Here is a 24,589-nt window from a genome sequence, read left to right as displayed (position 1 = left end):
TCCGGGGCGATGCCGTGGCTCTCGCCGGAGCCCGGTTCCTCCGCTCCGCCTTTAACTGGAAGTGCATGAGCCGCGGAGGGGAACGAAGACCGCAGCTAGCCGCGTCTTCTATGGAGATCTACGGTCTGCTGCAGTTAGCCTAGCCGTGCTAACAGACTAGCCCTGACAGAACAATGGGCCACCATTTGCTTCCCGCCCTCTGCGGAGCTAGCCGCGCCATCCCCCTCCGCTAGCAGCAGGCTAACTGGCTAGCAGGCAGATAAAAAACATGTTTAAATGACAAAAACACATTAAGGGGCTTTCTGTGAATACGTGGACTTCATCTTGTAGCTGTGGTGCAGTTTTAGACCAAACGGGTTTGTTTGCAATGGAAATGTAATGTTGGCACACCAGCTACGCATTTTAAGAGAGAGGTCAGCGTTGTGTGGGCGTTGTGTGGGCGTTGTTGTTACTGTAAGACCAAATGCCCTCAGATGTGGACTCTGGGTAAATCTGGGCCAAATGAGCATGGACTGTTGTGCAATCACGTTTTTCTGTTTCAACATTGGAAGTAAAAATGACTATTCAAAAAAAGCACTCTTCCTGTATTTTTCCCTCCTAAAGAGTGTTGATTGTTCATTGGATTGGAGAGGGGTAAATAGCTGCAATCTCTTGTTCCATCAAGAATTTAAATAAAAAGCAAGCATTAAAAGTTGACACCAAACAACTGATAACTTTTTCCAAATCACATGATGAACAGTTAGTCATTTAGCTTAATTCTTACTAATATTGTATATTGATATGTCTAATGAAACCAGTATTCCTCACATTTACATGAATACCCCATTAAAACACACTAGCATTAAGTAGCACTGTCGCCTCACAGTTAGAGGGTCCTGGGTTCGATTCCTGGGTCGGGTTCCTTCTGTGTGGAGTTTGCATGTTGTCCCCGTGTAAGTGTGGGTTCTCTCCGGGTTCTCCGGCTTCCTCCCACAGTCCAAAGACATGCAGCATGGGGATAGGTTAATTGGTGACTCTAAATTGCCCGTAGGTGTGAATGTGAGCGTGAATGGTTGTCTGTCTCTACATGTCGGCCCTGTGATGGACTGACGTCCTGTCCAGGTGTACCCTGCCTTCGCCCAATGACAGCTGGGATCGGCTCCAGCCCCCCCGCGACCCTGAATACAGGATAAGCGGTACGATGGATGGACCCCATTGTAACCTCTTCCTTCTTGTCAGTGACAATAACAGACCAATCGGATTAATCAGAGCACATTTTAAACACAAATTATTTTTTTCTCTGCGACTGTCCTCTCAACTATTTTGATCACAATTAGTTTTTATTGACATGATTTATGACACTGTATTATTTTTTAAATTACTTTCTATGACAATATTATAAATCTCTTTGTCATTACTTTTTTAAAGACATATACTGTTTAATGACATACATGACATACTATGACTTTTATGTTGTTTTAAAACATGCTTATGACTTTTGTGACATTTTTTCCCAACAGACCATACTGTGACGTTTCAACAGTTTTCAGACATACTTAACTATGACTTTTTTAATGGCATACTTATCCTCACGCTGACAGCACCTAGTTAAAGTGTATTTATGTGGCTCAGAGCAGTGATGTTGTTAGGCCTATTTAAGGGGGGCTGGAGCTGCCCTAAATTGTTCCCAAGCCACCCAAATCATTTGGCATTTTATTTATTTTTTATTTGTTTAGTCTTTATTTTCAGAATAATCTCATAGTGATGAAAGGGTATACATAGAGTTTTAGGATTATAGCATCATAGTCTGTAGAAAGAATATATTTTAGAAAGAAGCATTTCTGCCTTTTTGTTTTTTTATTATTATTTACAGACACTGTCCTCATTTTGCTGGAATAAATACAGAATAAATACATACAAAATACAGTTATTTAGGTATGTTGTCAGATTTCACTGTGACCTTTAAAATTAGTCTTAGTTTATTCTACTCTATACTAATGTCAAACATTTTACTTATTTTTACTACCAAATCACAGTACAGGTTTCTCAAGCGATCGGTGTCTTCATGTGGTATTTCAATTAATTTATGCAATTGATTAATTATTGCAGAAGTGGTTTATCACCAAGTATGTTTACACATACAAAAAATTTGACTTGGTGATTGGTGCCTAACAATACACATATGAACCAACACCTGATACCAAAATCGAGTGTTTTGGTATATATATATACAGCTATCATTTCCAAAAGCTAATGATCCAAACAACACTTTTAATCACTTTCTCACCAAGAACCCTATAAAGGTCATTATGAGGAATGGAAAGGTTTACAGATGACACACAGAACAAGTATCTTTGACAAGAATGTAGATTTATTGAAAACAATGTCAAGTTGTCTGACATGACAAGTAGGCAACAGCAACGTTGCCTCTGCAATGATCCAAGTCAAAAAAGCATACATGTTATTGTTCCTTCATGGGTTTCAGACGAGCGCATCCACCACAGCTGCGGCGCCTGCTCCAGCGGCTGCCACAGCTGCAGTAGCAGCTCCAGACAGACCAGCTGCACCTACAGCAAGAAGACACAGGTTTTATATCAGGACACGGAGCTACAGAGAAGCTGAGAGTCTTGTTACATTATTATCTAGCGTGACACTGGGTGCAGTCGAATAGTCTATTTTGCTTAGGAAGGTTCCTAACTGAAGAAGTGACCCAGAAGTAAACAAGTGGCCGCCATGATAAGAGCCGTTCGGATTCTCTAAATGCAAAGGAAAGGAGCTCCAATGCTTCCTTTCAGAGCTCCTTTAGCATAGGATGCAAAGGACCTTCCTATACGAGAGGAACCCACACGACCCACAATTCTTTGCGAGAACAACATTTAAAGTGCTGCACACCTCGGCCGTTCATGAAAACAAACGATATGTGCATTTGCATATTTAACAATTACTTTCATGCAGACATATAGTAATTGGAATTGTGTTGATAAATGTGTGTGGACAGTGATAATAATTTAATGATATTTTTATTTATTTCAATCATATTACAAATGTTTGACAAAAACGAAACTAAAACCACAAATGAAATGTAAATACAGCAACCGGTCAAACAGGAAGGAGGAGGTGCTGGATCTGAAGCCGGTCAGTGAACCAGCTGTTTATTAAACCAACAACATGGGGAGAAGTGGACGATGCGCTTTTTGTAGCCCATTAATTGTAGTTTATCCAGCGCAGACGCACGTCAATCACCGGTGCCGATCATCAGCTGTCAATCATCAGCAGCGTTATAATGCCGTAGCCTTAGTGAAAGTCCGGTCGGATTCTCGACCACCGAGCTCCTTCCCCTCGACTCTGTGCCCTTTAAAATCCCTTAGATCACGCCACCTTTGAAACGCGGGTTCGATGTTGACTCTCGTTTTGTTTCATCACGGGTACCGTCGCAATCTTTCTTTTTTTCCCCTTATTTTCCACCGGTGTTTTCTTTTCCTTGGTTGTTTTGGACCTCCTCGTTTCGGTTTTCAACCGAGGAATTGGAAGCTACTGGAAGCTTCCCTCCGCCTCCCCCCTGTGAGAGTGGAACGACCTGAGGGGGAGGGGCTCTGTGTGTGCACGAACACAGCCCTGCGTGCTGATTGGATAGGATGAGCCTGGCGCTGTCGATTTTTGCAAAACAAACAGGCTCTAGTGCACGTAGAGGCGTTTTTTTCTTAAACCGGATGATATATGTTGTTCTATCGGAGCATAGAGTCGGCTTCAGTGACTATTATAAAAAAAAATGTTGCCGACTGGGACTTTAACTTATCAAGTACTGGTGTTTACCTGCTGCCTGCAAAACAGCCACAGTGCTCCCTGCTGCCACAGCGCCTCCGTTAGCCACCGCAGCAGCCGACATCATGCCGGCAGCGTAGGAGCCTGCTGCTATTCCCGCCGAGGTGAAGCCTACGGCCCCCAGAACAACAGGAGCCCCGACCACAGCAAGCACTACACACACACACACACAGCAGAGCGTCAGTGGCGTCATTAGGCTGAAGCCCCCCTAAAATAGATACGTGCTGTATGCATGCTGTATATCTCTGCATGAGATGCGTGCTGTATAACTCTGTGTACGTCTTACCTTTGTTGTTTTGCGGTCAAAAGTTACATTTCAGCTCAAAAAGAACTCTGCTACTGTAGCTAGCTAGTTAGTCCGAAATGCAATGTGAAGGTCCTGGTTGTTTATAGAGTGAGGTGTGCACTCTTCATATTATCTTTGGGGTGACTACCTTCTGGAGCATCAGCTCCAGCATCAGATGCACACCATGAAACAGCTCATTCACGTATGATTACCGGTATGTGGATAATAATAATAATGACAATAATAATGATGATGATAATACGGTAATAATAATAATAATACAGTAATAATAATCACTCCACTGTGTTAAAAATGTAATGGTGGCCTAAAACATTTACAGAGTAAAGTATCTCTGTTAAATCTGTCCAAAACGTGCAATTTCTCAGATTTTGTTAGCTATTTGTGAAATTAAACGTTCGCTCACATTCTGTGCATCTCCTGGGGGCTAAGCCATCCCTGTCCTTAAAACCTAGTGACACTCCTGGGGAGCGTCATTGGAGATGCACTAAAAGCCCGTTCAAAACTGTTGGAAACAGTGGCAGTCTTACCTGCTCCTCCTCCTACAGCAGCAAGGGAAACTGAAAGACAAGATGAAGACCGAAATCAACATTTACAGTTCACCTGCCTTAATCACAATATGTGTTATAGTTCCTATACTTGCTTACTCACAAAGGTCCATGTCTTGCTGTAGCGTATGGGTATTCTTCTGACGCGCCTCGAATCGGCTCACTGGGCTTTATAGGTTATCGGCATAATTTCTGGAGAAACGAAACTGGACCGAAGAGGGCGTCACAGAGTCCATTAAATCCAAAATAACACAACGCCCTCAGAAGAACAAAAGACAGAAATATTTTAGGGATGAGAGAGGTAAACAGAGCAGTGTCGCAATCTCACATAAACTCTTATGACTTCTAATGAGTTTGTTGTTCCAGTTTGGTTGTGGAAACTGATTGCAGACGTCAGTTAAAAAAAATGTAATTTCTTTAAAAATGAAACTTAAAATCTGACCAGAAGAGGGCGTCACCGAGCAGAAAAACACTCAAGAGTTGTTCAGTTCTGACTGCTCCTTCAAACCTGTTTTCAGGACAAACTTCCATTAAGTTACTGAAGAAAATAATATTTTGGCCCTGGAGGTCGTGGTGGCTCTTATCAAGATCAAAGTTATTAATAAAATACAATATGAAGTACTCACTGGAGATGAAAATAGTGTTATTCCAGCATGCAGCACCAGGATCTACTTTGGGGATAAAATGTATACCAACAGCTTATTGAAATAGAAAGGGAGAATTATGATTCTCGGCCTATTGAGCTTCTATCATCAGCGTACTTAAGGACGATGACAGAATTGTCCTGGGTGGTGAAAATGTTGGTTTATAAGGAGAACCAATGTGATGAGACAGCTGAGTCACAGGTATATGAACCCACAGCTGATAACATCCCGACTGTGATGTACGAGCTTTATAGCATATGTCCGGTCACTGTTTGGGTTTTATGGTCCACAACTTAACTGTGACCAGAAAAAAAGTATGCATCTTTCATTCAAAAAGTTAATGAACAAGTGAACACTTTCCAATTACTCACTCAGTCCTTCCTGCTGGACATTATGAAGAATGGAAATGTTAACAGATGACACAATGGACCAGTATATTTCACAGGTTGTACAGATTTATTGCACAAAACATTTCAAGTGTCTGAAATCACAGAAGTGCTATATGGCAACATGATGTCCTGTAATTTGCAAATAACCTCCTTCATTTAATCCAAAATAACACAAAGCCCTCAGAAGAACAAAAGACAGAAATATTTTAGGGATGAGAGAGGTAAACAGAGCAGTGTCGCAATCTCACATAAACTCTTATGACTTCTAATGAGTTTGTTGTTCCAGTTTGGTTGTGGAAACTGATTGCAGACGTCAGTTAAATTTTTTTTAATTTCTTTAAAAATGAAACTTAAAATCTGACCAGAAGAGGGCGTCACCGAGCAGAAAAACACTCAAGAGTTGTTCAGTTCTGACTGCTCCTTCAAACCTGTTTTCAGGACAAACTTCCATTAAGTTACTGAAGAAAATAATATTTTGGCCCTGGAGGTCGTGGTGGCTCTTGTCAAGATCAAAGTTATTAATAAAATACAATATGAAGTACCACGACCCTGAATACAGGATAAGCGGTAGACAATGGATGGATGGATGGATGGATGGACAATATTAAGTATTCACACTGGAGATGAAAATAGTGTCATTCCAGCATGCAGCACCAGGATCTACTTTGGGGATAAAATGTATACCAACAGTTTATTGAAATAGAAAGGTATTAATATGCTATTTGAGTCAAGGTTTTTCCTCCATGTTTATGATTCTCAGCCTATTGAGCTTCTATCATCAGTGTACTTAAGGATGATGACAGAATTGTCCTGGGTGGTGAAATTGTTGGTTTATAAGGAGGAGAACCAATGTGATGAGACAGCTGAGTCACAGGTATATGAACCCACTAGTGATGGGAATTCCGGCTCTTTGTGGAGAGCCGGCTCTTTTGGCTTGGCTCCCAAGTGGCTCCTCAGATTTTGTGTTACTTAAATTAATTTATTACCAAATTATGTGTAAAATGAATAACTAATGTAAATGTAAACATAGGCTATGTTTAGTAGCCTATTTATATGGCTTTATTAATAAACTTAACATAACATATATAAATACATTTTAAATAAAAAAGACCCATTTTAATTTGTGAAAAAACACAAAATCAAATAAACATCACTCAACAAAATATAAATTAAAATGTGCAACCATGTACAACTCCTTTAATTGCACTGTTGGATTAGTTGATTAGTTCGCATATGCCTGTGCAGGTTGTTTGTGGAGCCTGCTCGATAAGAAATTTTTATTTAAAAAAAGTGTACACTTTGCCTTTCCAGAGTCTAACAATTTAAAATTGTCCAAATTTTACTCCTTTTCCTGCTGTCACTCATCTTCGGTAAAATGGTAAAATCCTCTTGCGCTCCTCTCGCTCTCGTCTCTCTCCCTCCTGTTCGTGTGTGCTGCATGCGAGTGTCTGTAACCCCTCCCCTCCCCCCTCCTGCTCAGTGTAGTCACACAGACGCTGCCACAGCCACATATGTTGACCAATGCGGCTTTAAAAGACAATAAAAAAAATTAGCCGGCTCGTTCGACCGACCCATCACTAGAACCAACAGCTGATAACGTCCCGACTGTGATGTACGAGCTTTATAGCATATGTCCGGTCACTGTTTTGGTTTTATGGTCCACAACTTAACTGTGGCCAGAAAAATATTATGCATCTTTCATTCAAAAAGTTGATGAACAAGTGAACACTTTCCAATTACTCACTCAGTCCTTCCTGCTGGACATTATGAAGAATGGAAATGTTTACAGATGACACAATGGACCAGTATATTTCACAGGTTGTACAGATTTATTGCACAACATATTTCAAGTGTCTGAAATCACAGAAGTGCTATATGGCAACATGATGTCCTGTAATTTGCAATAACCTCCTTCATTTAGCAAAGGTTAATATATGTGTAAATGCATCTTGTTCTTTCATGGTTTTCAGCGGATGAAGCTAGCCAGCCAACCCACCGCTCCTCCGGCGCCTGCCACAGCTGCACTGGCAGCTGCAGACAGACCAGCTGCACCTACAGCAAGATGACACAGGTTTTATATCAGGACACGGAGCCACAGAGAAGCTGAGAGTCTTGTTCTCAAGCTAAAGGAGGGTGTAAAAGGTGTCATTATTATCTACCTAGACACTGTGTTTGAAATTACCATGAAGAAGCAACACTTTAAACCACAAGCTAAAAAAAAGTCAATGAAACAGGGATAAATTAAACCGTTTCCACCACAGTGTATACAGTAGTGTCATTCAATTGTACCTTCATGTAATTTATTTGGTTGAATCCTGCAATCTTTATCCACACAATATTTCAAATCTCTATGTGACAATGCTACATTACTGTTGTTTCAGTTCCAGGTTTAGCAGACACTTTGAAAAGACATGAGAAGTAACACAGCACAAGATTCCCCTTTTAGTATCGCTCCAGCATCAACGATCGCCTCAGCATCAAGATGCAACAGTCATCACCACCGTGTCATATGTCGTGTTGGTGTTTACCTGCTGCCTGTAAAGTAGCCACCACACTTCCCGCTGCCACTCCTCCTCCGTTTGCAACTGCAGAAGCCGCCATCATTTTAGCCCCCATGGATCCTGCTGCTATTCCACCTGACGCGAACCCTGCTGCTCCCAGAGCAAGAGGGGCCAGCACCAAAGCACTCACTGCATGGACCCCACAGCAGAGGGAAGTGTTGTTAATGACAGTGTGCTATTTGTTGGATCATGCATGATAGTTTCTACATGAAGGTTGAAAAAGGAAAACACAGGTGATCCATAATTGCTGCACAATGATCGATAAGGGCGGGGCCAAGTCTCACCTGCACCTGCTCCGATGGCGACAGCAGTACCTGAAACACAACACGAACATACACTTTTATAGTTTATCTGGCTCAAATGAAGACAGATAGGCTTTCATTAGTATGTGTTTATAAGGCAGCCATACAAGTGAACGGTAGCACTTTCGAGGAAATGTATTATTGTGAAAGGGACAGTGATACTCACTAATAGGACCCATGTCTTTGTCACTGGTCTGAAGAAGTCTTCTGAACTTTAGACTCTTGAGCAACGTTGATCATAAACCTAAAGGAGTACAAAAGAAAAATACAAAATATCAACCTAGGCTACCAAAAACAACAAGCTCCAGTAGCTACCGGTAGTCTCCGTATAATTCACTTAAAATGAAACCACCTTTTAAACTATTATCGACGTTCACGCATGATATTCCTCACATACTGTAGCTACTGGAAAGCAGACTTCCTCCGTGCAGCGTTCCTTCAGACTAACGTTACTTGTAACCGAGCCAGATAATGCTAAATTACCATTTGTAAACATGACGCAGTTTCAAATTACAGTCCCTTCAACCAACGGAGCATCCGTGCTAGCTTAATTTAAACATATTCACCCAACTAAGAACATCTACCATTAATTGTGATGTCAATATCAGTCATAATTGGTCACGAAATATTGATAAAGCTAGTGGATAATACGCAAAAAGACACGAACCCCACCGTTTTTGGACAACACGGCTGCAGTCTGTGTTTTTCTCCCCACCGCTCCTACTGGCGTTTCATTTTCAAAATAAAAGCATCGGGCTTTAGGAAAACATGTACGAAATAAACAAACCTGAAAACGTATGTAAGTATGCTGGACAGCACTCGATGTAATTTATGTAATGCATGACTTATTTTTCTTTTTCTTTTATTTATTAACAAAGCATAGCTCATGCAGACCTGCATTATAAAATATCTTCATCATTTTCGTTCATGTATAGGCCTATATTTATTAAAGTTGATTGCAATAAAATAGGAGAATTGAATGAAAACTTTATTTTATCATTTTAAATAAAGATATGAGTCACGGCCATGGCCAAATACATAAGTCTTCAAGTCCTCATCCTAATTTAAAACTGGAAACACCTTGATGTAATGGGGGATGAAAGCTTGTCTTCAGTTTACAGAACGTTAGACAGTAAATGTCTGAATTACTTTGTTGAACCTGTCAGATGAACATAATGAACATCATAATAGACACAGCTCTCATGGCTTGTTGTTAATAACTCCATTTATATTAAGTCTGTATTCACAAAAACAGACCACACTGAAATACCAATAGCACCATTATGAGGATGACATTTGACTTTACTTTCATGATCAAACAATCAGTCTGTTAGTGAGGACCGTATGGTGGAATTTGTTTATTGCACAACACACAAAAAAGGCTCAAAACACAGTGTAAGCAGCATGAATACAAATCAAAATGAAAGTTTCAGATCCAGTGGCATATGGAGGCTGATGTTCATGTCCATAAATGTAGAGAAAAGTTTGATAGGATGCATTATTATTTTTGGCAAAAAAACATTCAGTTGTCTGAGATCACTAAAGTGCTATTTGTTCAGAGCAGCAATATAATTTATTATTGGATCTGTAAATGCATCTGTTATTCCTTTTTGTTTTTATGGAGTAAGCTGACCAGCCATCCCACTGCTCCTCCAACGCCGGACACGGCTGCGGTGGCAGCTCCTGACAAACCAGCTGCACCTGTAGGATTACACAGGTTTGATGTCAAGATATGGAACTACAGAGGAGCTGAGAATGTTTTGTTCTCAAGCTAGAAGACGACGTGTAGTAGTAACAAGTTACAGTAACAGAGCACATAGTTCTTATCTCCAGGTTGAATGACCTAATCCCAGAGATTTAACAGTCCCGTAGAGTGTTTTTCCACACCCTTTCAACATGAATGGCGGTGAGCGGTGGTTAAAACGGGTAGGCTGAGCTCTACTAAAGTACACTGCAGACACTGATGCATGTGTTGAAGACGGGGGACAACTCTGCTAATGGAAGGAAGTCAGAATTAGACTGGTATGGCCCTTTAATTAGTGTTCCAGCAATGCTCATCTCACCATTAAGAAGCCACACAATTAAGAAAAAAAAAAATAATAATAATCTACTGGTGTTTACCTATTGCCTGCAAAGTAGCCACCAAACTCCCAGCTGCCACAGCTCCTCCGTTAGCCACCGCAGCAGCCGACATCATGCTGGCAGCGTAGGAGCCTGCTGCTATTCCCGCCGAGGTGAAGCCTACGACCCCCAGAACAAGAGGAGCCCCGACCACAGCAAGCACTACACACACACAGCAGAGGGATCATAGTTGTTAATTCATCAGGACATAAAAAACACACACACACACACACGCGCACACACACACACACACACGCACACACACACGCACACACACACACACACACACACACACAGACACACACCCACACACACACACACACACAAACACACACAGCAGACGGATCTCTGTTGTAAATTCATCAGGACATATAAAACACACTGCAGCGGAAAAAGTAAACAACAGGTGATCTAAACGCTTTCCAAAGTCTTACGTGCTCCTGCTCCCGCTCCTATTCCAACGGCGACGGCTGTATCTGAAACACAAAATTAAAACGTTTACATGCCTTAACCATGACATTCACTATGATTACTGTTATTCATTTTACTTTATATAAAGAAAAGCAGCAATACACACGCGACATAGTTATCTGGTGTGATCAGCCGAAGAGTTCCAGTTTTTGGAGAAACGAAACTTATCTGAATTCAAGATGACGCAGTTATACTTAATATAGGCCTAGTCCCCCACCCCGTTGCACTTTAACCCCGGATATTTCAAAAGATTAATAAATAAATAAAAAACATAATTTTAACAGCTATCGCTTACGTGAATCATGCTTTTTTTTGTCCTTGACAATTAAAAAAAAAAAACGTTTGTAACAATGTTTAACAGTCGAAATCGGCCTGATCAGCGGACCTGATCACATGGTAGGAGTTGCGCATGCGCGCAGTGCTCGGAGCGGATGGAGAGAAGATGCCCACTGCCACCATCCCCGTGTAGCGCAGAGCTACAGCCCGCTCTCACTTACCGCAAACAGCACAGAGCCTGTTGTCTCTCAGCGCGGCTGCATGTTGTAGTCAGACACAAGAAGCCCGATGTCTGTGGCAAATGCGAAACACACTGTCCTGAATCCGGTAAGAGGCTTATTGTTATTTGTATTATTATTATTATGCACAGCAGCCCTCTGATGCCACCATGGAATGATCAATAGACCCTCATGTAGCTTATAACACAGCTAAACACCAGGCTATTTGCAGCATCGACTGTCTATAAAAGGCCCGCACACTGCTCGTCAACTAATCCGATACCAGACGGTCAGTGTCGGCATGTACCAGCTAGAGGCGTTTCGTTTAGCTCCCTGTTTCAGACTCCAGTTGCTGTCAGTGCAGGTATCCAGTGTTTTAACGTCAGCTCTCCACCTCAGGTGATCCCATACACAGGGCCCATACCTGGAGGCCTGCACCCTGGGGAGATAATCATCATCCAGGGCACTGTGCCCCCAGATGCTGACAGGTAAGATGATGATTGATTGTGGGACATGTACAGAAGAAGAGCCCACTTTACAGAGATTACAGATTTGATCATCGGTGAACCCAAAGCACATGACACTTAGATCTGGGGAGATGAGTAAACCCTGTCTAGTTCAGTGGTCTCCAAACTTTTTAAAGCCATGGCACTCTTAGGGATTTGGTTTTTGTGGCCTAACGCCACAACACGTATGCGTTAACAAATTAACACATTCATGAATTGAATTCAACAAACTCCTAAACAAATAAAACAGATGAAATATCAATAACAACTTAATAATATTAAGAATGTCAATCAACATCCTAATGAACAAATCCTGTTGCTCCTTGAGGCGCTAGCTATGGGACACAGTGAAGTAACATTAGCTAGTCCCCTCCGAGTTATCATACATCAAAGATACATAGAAAATTAGGCATCATAAATGCTTGTGACCTATAACCTCACACTGAAGGTGTCTTTAAACCGTCAGACCATCCAATACCAACGCAACACACACCGTGGCTGGATTAACACGTTTAAGGGCTTCTATTGACCTTATATTGTTAGTTGTGCTATTTTGATAAAAATAATATGCACCCTGTGAGCACAAACTGAAATAATCAATGTGAACGTGAATTATTGACCTTGATAACAGTAGTTTTATGGAACTTTTAAGGCACTAAAAACATTTTTTAATTGAATTACATTTTGACACAGCACCTGCCTTTGTTGGTGTGATACTTAGAGGTGCAAACTCCCGAACCCTTTGATATCAAGTCCCGGGGCAGTTGCACACATTGCCTTGTGAATAACCAGCCCGTGTGTTCACCTTCTCCGCAGGTTTCAGATCGATCTGTCAAGCGGCTGCAGCACCAAGCCACGCTCTGACGTCGCCCTCCATTTCAGCCCTCGCTTCAACGGCTCGCCCAGTGTGGTTTGCAACTCCCTGCTGCAGGAGAGCTGGGGCAAAGAGGAAACGCTCCACCAGCTGCCCTACAAACGTGGAGCCCCCTTCGAGACCATCATCCTGGTGCACGAAGATGTCTTCAAGGTCAGTGGACACATCCTATTATGGTTGAAGGCATTGTTAACTTTCTATAGTACCAAAAAAAATGCCAATTTGATTCATAGAAAAAATAGGATGATCAAATATGTCTTCACCCATAGGTGGCAGTAAATGGCACTCACCTGCTGGAATACAAGCACAAAATCCCACTGAACAGGGTCGACACATTTTCTATTTCTGGGAAAGTCAGGGTTCACGCTATTGGCTACATCCCAAACTCAGTAAGTGCATTGTCATCACGTTTGCTTTATTATATGTGATTAATCCTTTCTTTAAACGTTCTCAATCATTTCTGTTATTTCTCTCAGGCAATATATTCAGAATCAGGTGACTTGGTGAGTTTTTCCTTTTGCATCTTTGTAAAATCCTCTGTGTCTAAATGTGCCCAGTATCTCGTGATGCCGTTAAAATGGGATGACATTTCCATAAATCGTTCCTTTGTTTGTCCTCTGTAGACCGATTCATTCAGCATGTAGCCTTCAGATTTTTAAAAGGAAATTCTGGTTTATTAAAGACATTTTTGAGAGCCAGCGACACACTAAAATACATCGCTACAGCGAATCCTGTGGGGCAAGAAATGTGAGCCAGCAGGCAGTCAGACAGGTTGTAAACTTAAGATTACCTAAACCACTTTATTTGGAGGCAAAACCCAAAGCAAAAGCACCCAAAATGTTGGTAATGATCTGACTTTTGTACTTCGTTTTAGCGAGGATGTTGCATTCATGTGATAATTTACTGCTTTATATACTGCTGCTATGATATATGATGGCCAACTTAATGTTTTTGGATGGTTGGCTGGACAAATAATGCATTTGAAGACGTCACCTTGGACTGTGGGAAATTACATTGGGACTTTTTAACTATTTTATTGTGAAAAAAGCTGAAAAAAGAATCTGCAGATTTATCGATAATAAAAAAAGTATAAAATGTATCAACAGTTATATTGTCGTTCCAGAGCCTCCCTTACAAAGGCAGTATACTGAAAGGACTGAACCCAGGACAGCACATCACAATCAAAGGACAGGTCAGCGTGTACCCTCACAGGTAAAGTGATAACTGATGAAATCTGCCTCGGCGTAAATAAGAGCAATCTGATGTGCATGTGATATATGTGAACTATTAATGTACATTTCCCTCCGGTAACTGCAACATTTCTTTAAAAAAGATAAATAAAAAGATTTACCTTTTAATCCTCGTTACTTGCAGTTTCACAGTGAACCTCCGCAACAGCAGGACGGAGAACATTGCTCTCCATCTGAACCCTCGCATGAAGTCGGGTGCGTTCATCAGAAACTCGTACCTGAGTGAATCCTGGGGTCAGGAGGAGCGAGAGCTACCCTTCTTTCCCTTCTCATCGGGGGACTACTTTGAGGTATGAACCGCCCACAATTCATGAGGTTTATTTTGAAGGGATTCTGCTGCCACCGTAATCATGAGTTGATCGTTAATTATTTCTCAATATGTCTGCGTGCTCAGTGATGATTGACTATTGCTCAGTGTTTTGTTCCGTCAGATCCTCATCCTCTGTCAGCCTCATCAGTTCAAACTGGCAGTGAATGGCTCACACTTGTTTGAGTTCAGACATCGGGTGCAGGACCTGAGCAGCATTGACCAAATGGAGATCATGGGGGACCTGGAGCTCAATGATGTGAAACTGTGGTGACTGGAGACTCTAGATTTACACGGAAGCCAGCGTTACAGACACTGTTGTGTTCTGGTTATCGATGCTAAATTAGCTTAGCCACAGTGACCCAGCCGAGGGATGGTGAAAAATGGCAGACTCCTGTGCTGACTTCAGGTCAGGGTAGTCTTTCTGCAAACACAGGTCACTGATTTAAGCTAGTCTAGCATTTTGGTGACCAAGGACCATGGACAGGCCCTACCATGGAGTGTTATGGTCCATGTTTCCAGCCCTGGCTTAATGACTGATGCATGAGAGTTAGCTGTGCTGGAGCATCAGGCTGTGAGCCACCATGACTGTTTACAGCTACAAGTTAAGTTTGCCTTGGTTCATTTGTTATACTGTCTCTTGTGCATCTCTGCTGTGATACGCCCATAGTGCACTGTAAAATTAAAACAGGAAATATTGTAAATGTTAATAAGCACTTGGATTTGTTCAAATTCCAAGACAGTCAGCAAATACAAACAATGAAATTGAAGGGTGCCATTTTTTTGGAGCAGGACTAATTTATTGTACAGCTAATTTAAAAAAGCTTTGAAGTGTTTCTCATCATTACAAAATAGTCAGTACTCTTTTTTGGTGGGAGGAATTATATCATTTTCAATGTGTTTGTTATAAAATGATTGAATAGGACTGGCCTAGTTTGGACACGTTTATTTTTCCAATTCAGTCTGCGAAAAGGTCGTAATCCTCAGGATTCTTGAACACACGATAGCGTCCCAGGCACTTGCAATTTAAATCAATTTAACGTGTAATGGTGCAGCAGAACTCAAGCACAGTGTAGAACAGGATCAGTTAAATATCCAATTATTTCAATAACCTAACAAATGACATGTTGCAATCTTTATGCAAGCTCTGTAGATTATAGTAGTATTCCTTCATCTGTGACCGTCTCCTGTATCACTGCTCTCCCACTCAGTGCTGCAATGAGTAATGCTCCAAAATGAAAAGAAAAAAAAAAATAAAAAATCTGGGATATTTATTTTCCAATTTCAACAGGGTTTCTTTTGCATTGTCTGTTGTAATTGTTGTAAAATATGTATGAAAAAAAACTTGCCTATGTATCATAAATTATTTAATAACAAATAAATGTGTTATTATTATCAGTTCACTGTTTAATATTGTTTGAGTTAAACCTGCACTGGTTTATATTATTGGCCACTATGGGGCCACACTCGTAACGGAGGACATTTTCCCCTTTACCTTGATAGGATGAACCTGTTGGCAAAGAGTGGCATATTTACAAATCTAGCAGAAGCACAGCAACATTAGCATTCATTTGGAGTAATGTCTGTCTACCAAATTGAATATTCACTTTTGTCCTAGCCCTTTTGAGGGTCTCTAAATGCCCCACTTTCTGCTCCAGCTAACTTTGACAAAACAAACAGCTGCCTGCTGCATCTGGAAACAAGGTTGACGACAGCAGACAGAATTAATCAAAACACTGAATTTACAAACAGGAATAATTCCAAACAATGAGCTGAAAATGCTGTGTACAGCTGAGGGAACAACACAGTCTTCAATCTTTGTTAGTTCTTCACAAGAACAACCCCTTCACATTACATGTAGTCATTTGATCTAGGTTTAATATAGGAATATTGGTTATTGCAGCTTAACGTTGCATACGTTAGAGTAGGTGTCTGCACTTGATGACTGACTCATGTCTGACTGTTTTATGTTAGGTAAAATGTAGTTCTATGAGGAAAAAACAACCCCTACTCAACTGCAGTACTCCTAGTCAACCACAAGGTGGTAGAAGATAGTTAAATGTTAATTAACTGTCCTTTACTACCCAGACACCTATATGAGTCCCTTTATTAGTCTGTACATTTCTAACCAGAAAAGTCTACAGAAGTCTTAACCTTGTTTGAACATCCATAAATGTTTAGCAACATTTATCATTAATGGTTGTTTTTAATTTTCGTCTCATTTACGCCCAGAGGAACTTTAAAGGAAATGTTATCGCCATATAATCCTCACATTATGCCTTCTAAATTTTAATATAAATGCAAAAATATCTGATAAAAACTTGGTGTTTTATTAATATTCACAGGAAATATAATAATTTGTAAGATTTGTAATAACCATAGTACAGTACAACAGTCTCTTGTTTGTTTTTTTTTACATAGAAAAAGCGGGATGATATGCAACATGACAACATCAACCAACTGCTGAGAATGTCCAAGAAAACAACGCCAAAGACACTGTCCAATCAGCAACAGGCATAAAGGCTAACATAAAAAAAAAAACGGTCAGACCATTGACAGAAATTCAAAATTTTGACAAAAAATGTCACGTACTGTCAAAACATGTCTTCTTTTTTGCTTGAGATGGCTCACAGACATACGCCAGTTTGAAAAAGAAACTCCCATTTCCAGGAGCTAACGGAATATGCTTTCCTTGGAGTAAAAATAATAAAAAGAGAAGCACATGTCTGAGGTGTCATACAGGCCCCCACTCTAGAAAACACCTCTCCCTGCTCCAGCAGAGAGTTTTGGCAAGACATTGGCTGAGGACAACTGGTTTCACTTCGGTTCAGTTCAATTCCATTCAGTCTCTAGCAGCTGAAAATAAACCACAGCTCTGTTCAGTTCTCAAGTCCTGCTGAGGAAAGAAGGGAAATGCAGGGCGAGAGCAAGCTGGTCCAAATGTGGCACAGTTTCATGGCTTGGATGCATGTTTTCAAGTGGGAGGTGGTACGAGGGGTTACATATCCCATCGTCAGACAGAGCTGAGCTTTACCAAGCCTCTGACAGAGTCCTCATGTAATGAATCCTGGCTGGCTGGGTTGTAGAAGCCTGCCTGCATAGTGTGGCTGTGACCAAGGGGGCTGCCGCAGGGAAGCATACCTGGCGGCGAAGGCACTTCCTCTGGGGTGAGAAAGTGGTGGTGGGCCACCGGCTCCTGGAGGGGGTGGCTGTGGTTATGTCCGTGGATTGGCAGCATGTCTGTGGCCTCGTGGCAGCTAAGGCTGGGGGTGGAGGTCGAAGGGGTGGGCTGTCCTAGAGGGAGAGAGGTGCACTGGCCGCCCAGGCCGAGGGGGATGCGGCCGGGTAGAGCGCCTCCATTTTCAGGGGAAGCCGTCACGATGACTGGCTCATTGCTGGGCTGCTGGAGGAGAGGTGTGGCGGCGGCCTGCAAAACGAATTTGGTGCTCTGAATGCACTGGTCTTGGTCACACTGAGAGAAAAGAAGTGGAAAGCAGGAGAAAGAAGAATACAGGAGAGGATGTAAAAGCCAGAGATGGAAACGATACGGAGGTGAAAGACGGAAATAGAAAAGAAATAATAACGAGGCAGTGTTGAAAGTCAGACGAATGAGGAAATGACACATGGGATCAAGGAACAGAACATATGGAAAGACAACAGAGGAGTGGGTAGATTGGATAAGAGAGACAAAGAGAAAGAAAAAAAAGTTAGTAGTCTTGTTAGAATGCAGAGCCACAGAGAGAACCTGTACCAGCTCGTGCATCAGCACCAGTAAAAACAGAACTGAGGTCAGTAGGACTAGTAAGTCACAGCTTCATGACTTATTGATCTCTATTGTCTCTCTTTAGAGTGAATCACATGTCTAAAACTGGAGCAGAGTAACTGGGTTAGGACACAGCAACTCATGAATACCACCCATCAGCTACAGGCAGATAAGCTCTAACTCTATTAGCCCTTTATCACCACAGAGCAATCATGCACTGTAGAGCAAAATTAGAGACCAGGCAGAGATGAAAGATCACTAGTTGTGCAGGAGCTAAAAAGCCATATCAGCAAATAAGTACATTCATGTCTCCCTTCATCCCTCTCAAGTCTGACCGACAAGAAACTCAAGCACAAAGATTTGTCCCTGACAGCTCACCTTTCTGTCTCAATCTCACTGACCTACAAAAGAGCAGAATAAAGATGTTGAGCGACAAGAGAAGAGATGATTTCTGAGTATTATCAATCATTTTATCAGCACTTATCAGCTTTATGAGCTTGGCCCCTCTCCAAGTGGTTGAGTAGCCTAATTTGAGCAAGGGGTTATTGGACTGAAATGACACGGACACCTTGCTCACAGCCACATTAGTGCAGAGCTACATCATCAGTGGTGAGTTGGTATGAAAATAAAATGGAGTGGGTAAAAAGGGATACAGCGCTTTTGTCCTTTTCTTTCTACACTCAGGCCCACTCATGTTTTATAAACAGTCACAGCTAGTCTGAGTCAGCACTATCCATCCCCCATGGCAGACAGACACACAAGCAGAACTACAAGGAACAATATGTACATAGACTGCTGACAGACTAACCTTGGATAGCAGACAGCAAGTGAAGCAGCACAGGCCATGTTTTGGTTGGCTTTCACACGTGCCAGTGATGACACAACAAGGATAAGAGAGCTTTTTTTATCCTAAATTTATATTTCATGACTGTGTACAGCAGTCAGTGTGGCATCAGTTTATATCACTCTAGTGTGAGAGACTTTTTAAAGAAAAATAAAACCGACAAAATGGCAGTCGATCTTCAAACACAACAGGGTTACGAAATACAATATTCTGCTGAGCTGAAACCACTGCTTGATTAATTTATTAGATCCATATAAAAACAACTATTTTGATAATTGATAATTCCATTCATTTTTAAAGCAAAAATGTCAAACATGTCCATCTTCTCGCTACTCAATTTTGACGCATTTGTATTATGTGGAAAACTTCATATTGGGCTCTGAGAAACCGCGATATTCATTTTTCACTATTTTCTCAAACTTTACAGACTAAATAAATATTGAAAATGAAAATAGATTAGTTGCGATCCTGCTTCTTGGTCAGTTTGTGAAAGTTTATCCACGTAATATAGATTTTCTAAGATTTCATACTAGTGAGGGGATCCTTGAATTTACCAACCGCCCACACTCTGATTCAACATTTTTAAGGTCATGAGGAAGATGAACACGACCTTGTTCAAATAAAGTTGTGAGATTCCGGCCAACATCTGTTATACCTGACAACACACTGCTGTGTGCTAATAATAAGCTGTCCATTTGACTTGCACTTAGGTGCTACATTTGGTTGAACTGGCTTTAGCAAGAAAAACGGGAAACTACTGCCTTTATGTATATTATTTTATCTTCAATAAACTGACTTAGCAGGGTCTGAATATTAATCAGCCCTTTTGGAAATTAATAAAGAAAGTTTGTTAGCATCATTCATGCCGCTGACAGAAGACTGAGTGGTAAAACTGAAAACGAGGCTGTGGGTTTTCTGTTCCTCATTACTCACTTTGCATTTATCAAACAAGGAAATGGTGGTTGATCAAGTTGCACTACGTGTGTGTTTTACAAAGAGAACTCACTGATCACAAAAGAAAAAGACAGGAAGAATGAAAGGTAGGAGACGGGGCCAAAATTAGAAATTTTTACAAGGCCAAAGCAAATAATGTACCATGAGGTTAAAGGACAATTCACTGAAATGACAACAAAACACACTTTCTCACTAGCTTATTACAGTAATATCTACCCATATAGATACTGCTGGTGTTATCTACAATAGAAATGACTGCTCACAACCAAGAGATATAACGTTAAAAGAAAAGAACATTCAAAATGTAAAGCCCTGAAGTCATTATCACCTATTTCCAAAAACAGTGTCCTAGCCACTGCTAAAACCTTTTACCTTCATTACGTTTTCAGAAACATACCTGTAAATGTAGTCTGCCACTAACAGTTATTATATCTGAATGATCTGTCGATTCCAACTGTTCTGATTAACTGTGGAATATTCCCAGAGCCCCTGATGTCTTTAAATTGCTTGTTGAGACCGAACCGTCCAGAACAGAGAACAGCTACAGATTCTCACATTTGTGAAGCTGAAACCACTTTTTGTATTCTTTGTCATTTGGATGAACTGACCTTTTCATGGCTATGATGAGTGCTGTCAATCAAATCCCCCCCCCCCCCCCCCCCCCCCCCAATCCCAGATGGAGGTTACACTGTTAACATGGCAACCACTTGCAAGGCTGTATTGTTTCCCCGCATATCAGGCTGTCATTTTAAGCTGCATAACAGACAAAAGTAGCTCACAAACAAACTGGGCTTTCATCACCCAAATGCAGCCTCAATGCAAACCAACACAATACTACAGAAACACAGCCAAGGTGTGAGACAGGCAAGTCAACATTAATGGTCTTGCTCAATGTGAAAATGTCCTGAGATAACTTTTGTTATGATACGACACTAAAAATAAAATGTAATTGAATTAACAGCTGAATCTGCATCAGTGTGCAGATAAATGGCCAGCAGCCGGCACAATAGGACAACTCTCTGGCTGCTAATTATGACCGCTACAGAAAACAGATGGCAGTGTTTTCTGAATGTGCTACTTGAGGTAATGTTCCTATGGCGTGCAGCCCATTACAAGTAGTCCACACATTTAGGACCTGGAGACAGATGACAGTACATGTTCAACGTCTCAGTGACAACTGACAGGATGAGGTCGGGTATGGATGAGAACAAGATGACTGAGGCACAGAGAGACGGCACCAGTGACAGACATTTAGCAGCCGAGTGTGAATAGGTCTTAAATCGAGCATGTAATGTGTGAGGGCGACAGCTAAACTGAACAACGGTGGACTTGTTGCTTCTAACCAGGCACGAGAGGGAAACTGGTCAGTCAGAACAATGTCCTCTTCACCGCAACCATTCTTTCATCCAAGACTGTAAGAGACAGTTTAACATCACAGAAGGTATCTGTTTGAGGACTGTGGTGTTTTTTCACGTTGGGAGATTGTGAGTCCGTGATTACATTATATATCATCTCTCTCTGACTGCTGCTCATTGTTTTCTTGGGCCAAAGGCAAGACTTGAATTATCAGCGCGATGAGGAACCCCTTAATCTTACATTCAGTATTCTGACTGATAAACTGGCAGACAGGAGAAAGACTAAAATCAGGGAGAGTCAAATCATACGTTGCAATGCCACATCCGTACCAACGGCCACACACAGAAACCCCTTTCCTTGCTACTGCGGACCTTATTTACAGATGACATGGAGCGACATGCAAAATTGAAAACGTCATCGACTCACTCTTTTCAATTCAGAGCAGTACAGCTCTTGTTGAAATAGTCTGGCCTCATCTGGCCTTTAACCTCTCTGCTTAGGCCACGTAGGCAAGTCCAATAGCAAATGTTTACCATTACAATCAGGAATTAATCAGACAAAGTAATATGGGCCGTAGTTTGGTGTCCGTAGTTTGAAACTGACAGTTGGGGAGTTGAATTTTTGTTTCTGGCAAATAAACAAAAGACAAAAGCCAGAGATCCACTCTGTCAGACAGGCTGTTGTGAAAGGTGGTTTGACTCTGTGAGTCATGCTGACCAAGGCCTGGCCCTGGAGGAGTCACAGCATGACCCGAGTAGGACTGGGCCAAAATCAAACCCTTTTTTACAAATATTTATGCATTTTTTTCAGCAACATTGTCAAAATATCTCCCTTAAATATGTATTTCTCTCCAGAGTGGTTTTCATTGTTAGTGTTGTTAGTCCACCATTCCCATGCAGAATTCCAAGTGACTAACTTCTTTATCAAAACAACATGAGTATGTTTGGCTGCACACAGATGCATCTGTTGCTCTTTGCCGAAGGAGTGTTTCCTCAAGTATTAAGCCACATTTGCTGTTCCAACAGAAACCACAGGAGTCACCGATTCAACCAGGACTGAAATCTCCAGGATTATAACTAAACAGAGCTTTTGAGAAAAGTGGCGGAGAGTCAGATCTAAAAGTATGCAGTCTCTTTAATCAATGGCTATTATATCTCTAAAACTTCATGCATCAAGTGAAAGTTTTACTTCAACAAAGTTATCAATCTGATAGTAGTTTCTTGGAGACATGAGAATCAGGTCAGTGTCTTACCATGTGGCTCTGCTGAGACTGAGTGGCACCATACATAGTGATGCCATTGGTTGGTGGTGCCAGCTGTGGCATGCCTGATTGGATAAAGCCCCGTCTGTCAATGAGGCTGGTCAGAGAGAGGGAGAAGAGCATTGTTTATGAGCATTCATTCAGAAATACTAACAAACCAAATGACATTACCCAATAACCGTAATACAGTGAAGCAGTGTAACAAATGAAAGTCTCTGAATCGTCCACTCACATACACACATTCATATACATCCTGTTAAAACCACATGACATCACAACCTGGTAATAAATCACAGCAATCCTGCAGTTGAGCACTGGATTGAATCATAGTTTCTGTCCCATCATTAATGCTGCAGATGACCTGCTGAACTCTTGGAATGCATATGCACACGTTCACGAGCCAGATGTATGTGATAATGGCTATTTATCAGCCGGATAAAGCCTGAGCAATCTCTCACACACACACACACACACACACACACACACACACACACACACACACACACACACACACACACACACACACAGACACACACACACACACACACACACACACACACACACACACACACCAAAACACTTAGAAAGACGCGCAGCAGCGTGTGTGTGAACGCATGGTTATTTGTTATGCGTGCGTGCGTCGTCGTGCGCAGGTTGTATGTCACGCGTTACAAGAAGCTGCGTACATATGAAGCAGCGTGCGCACGTCTGTCTGTCACTGTTTGACAAATGTTGTTACGCGTTCAAACGCACGTGCGGTCGCAGATTCTGATGCTGCGCGGCCGGAATTGATCTGCTGTGCGCACCTACTCCGCGTAACTTGAACGCGTAATGTAGTTGGCCTGTTCATTTCAGTCAACCAGGGGAGGCAACTACATTACACGTTCAAGTTACGCGGAGTAGGTGCGCACAGCAGATCAATTCCGGCCGCGCAGCATCAGAATCTGCGACCGCACGTGCGTTTGAACGCGTAACAACATTTGTCAAACAGTGAGAGACAGACGTGCGCACGCTGCTTCATATGTACGCAGCTTCTTGTTACGCGTGACAGAGTCTGCGCACGTCGTTTCCGCGTACATGTGAGCGCCTGACAAAAATGTTCAATTATCTTCATGCGAGCGTTAATGCGTGCGTTCGCTAAAAAACGCATGAATGTTACACGTAGTTACTCCGCGTAATGTGATCACAGGCGTGCAGCAGCCATTATCAGTCAATGAGGAAACTACATTACACGTCAGGCGCTGTGTGCTGCACAGGCGTCAAAGCACGCGGGTGTGACGCGTTCAGTTGATAGTTGCGCAAGTAATATGAAACGATTCTGACGCCACACACACACACACACACACACACACACACACACACACACACACACACACACACACACACACACACACACACACACACACACACACACACACACACACACACACACACACACACACACAGTTGAGGTGTTAAACAGTGCGAGCAGGGTAATCATTTAACAGAAACAGTGTTGACGCCGTGTTCCTGAGAGACTGTTCTGGATTCAGGTGGAAATGGTTTGGTAAAATCACAGAGACTAACCCCGGGAACATACAGTGAGCGGCTGGTAATGAATACCGGAAGATCTGCAAATTGGGCTTGGAGGAAATGTGCATAAAAACATGGAGGCTGATGCATTAGAAAATGTGAGTCAAGGTCTCAGCAGGTAATGAAATGCAAGAAGCTTTTGTCTCTGTGTGCGTTCGAGACAACGTTGCTTGCATAGTCCGAGGCTGAGGTGAAGCATTCCTTTGGTACTGGTGGACCCAGCTGTGTAGTGCCTGTGGCTGGCCCAAACACACACACACACACACA

General features: G+C 41.8%; 3 protein-coding genes and 1 pseudogene across 10 annotated transcripts in view; 1 reads left to right on the top strand and 3 right to left on the bottom strand.

Annotated features, from left to right (window-relative positions):
• Positions 1 to 2,328: 2,328 nt before the first annotated feature.
• Positions 2,329 to 11,385, bottom strand: LOC311015867 (interferon alpha-inducible protein 27-like protein 2B). The gene is made up of 6 exons (XM_084013306.1): positions 11,248 to 11,385; positions 11,105 to 11,146; positions 10,671 to 10,832; positions 4,636 to 4,665; positions 3,793 to 3,954; positions 2,329 to 2,546 (listed from the first exon to the last, which is right to left on the bottom strand). The coding sequence occupies exons 1-6, from the start codon at positions 11,252 to 11,254 to the stop codon at positions 2,461 to 2,463; spliced, it is 489 nt and encodes a 162-aa protein (XP_083869432.1). The 5' UTR covers positions 11,255 to 11,385; the 3' UTR covers positions 2,329 to 2,460.
• Positions 7,493 to 9,289, bottom strand: LOC311016444 (uncharacterized protein). 4 transcript variants are annotated; one of them, XM_084014133.1, is made up of 5 exons: positions 9,222 to 9,289; positions 8,716 to 8,793; positions 8,532 to 8,561; positions 8,215 to 8,376; positions 7,493 to 7,738 (listed from the first exon to the last, which is right to left on the bottom strand). In XM_084014133.1, exons 2-5 carry the CDS (start codon positions 8,726 to 8,728, stop codon positions 7,653 to 7,655), a joined length of 291 nt encoding a protein of 96 aa, XP_083870259.1. In that variant the 5' UTR covers positions 8,729 to 8,793; positions 9,222 to 9,289; the 3' UTR covers positions 7,493 to 7,652. The 4 variants fall into 4 exon arrangements, with proteins under 4 accessions (XP_083870259.1, XP_083870260.1, XP_083870262.1 ...); XM_084014134.1 differs by having other exon boundaries at positions 9,217 to 9,277; XM_084014136.1 differs by lacking the exon at positions 9,222 to 9,289 and adding an exon at positions 8,902 to 9,164.
• Positions 11,386 to 11,550: 165 nt separating the features above from the next.
• Positions 11,551 to 15,938, top strand: LOC311016442 (galectin-8-like; annotated as a pseudogene). Its single transcript, XR_014599475.1, has 8 exons — positions 11,551 to 11,744; positions 12,035 to 12,123; positions 12,958 to 13,168; positions 13,285 to 13,404; positions 13,492 to 13,518; positions 14,139 to 14,227; positions 14,390 to 14,555; positions 14,697 to 15,938. The product of XR_014599475.1 is annotated as a galectin-8-like (transcript).
• A 943-nt stretch (positions 15,939 to 16,881) lies between these two features.
• The window catches only part of LOC311016440 (palmitoyltransferase ZDHHC14-like), a 50,152-nt gene continuing 42,444 nt past the window's right edge, over positions 16,882 to 24,589 (bottom strand). For 2 of the 4 annotated variants that reach the window (XM_084014124.1, XM_084014125.1), the window contains 2 exons: positions 22,742 to 22,847; positions 16,882 to 18,044 (listed from right to left, as the gene is read on the bottom strand). In XM_084014124.1, the coding sequence (XP_083870250.1) occupies positions 17,586 to 18,044; positions 22,742 to 22,847 (565 nt within the window). In that variant the 3' untranslated portion in view covers positions 16,882 to 17,585. The other 2 variants (XM_084014126.1, XM_084014127.1) reach the window with 2 other exon arrangements.

The sequence above is a fragment of the Eutrigla gurnardus genome, assembly GCF_963514095.1.
Source record: "Eutrigla gurnardus genome assembly, chromosome: 7".
Classification (NCBI taxonomy): domain Eukaryota; kingdom Metazoa; phylum Chordata; class Actinopteri; order Perciformes; family Triglidae; genus Eutrigla; species Eutrigla gurnardus.
Note: the sequence above shows the minus strand (reverse complement) of the source record. Positions and strands in the feature narration are given on the sequence as shown.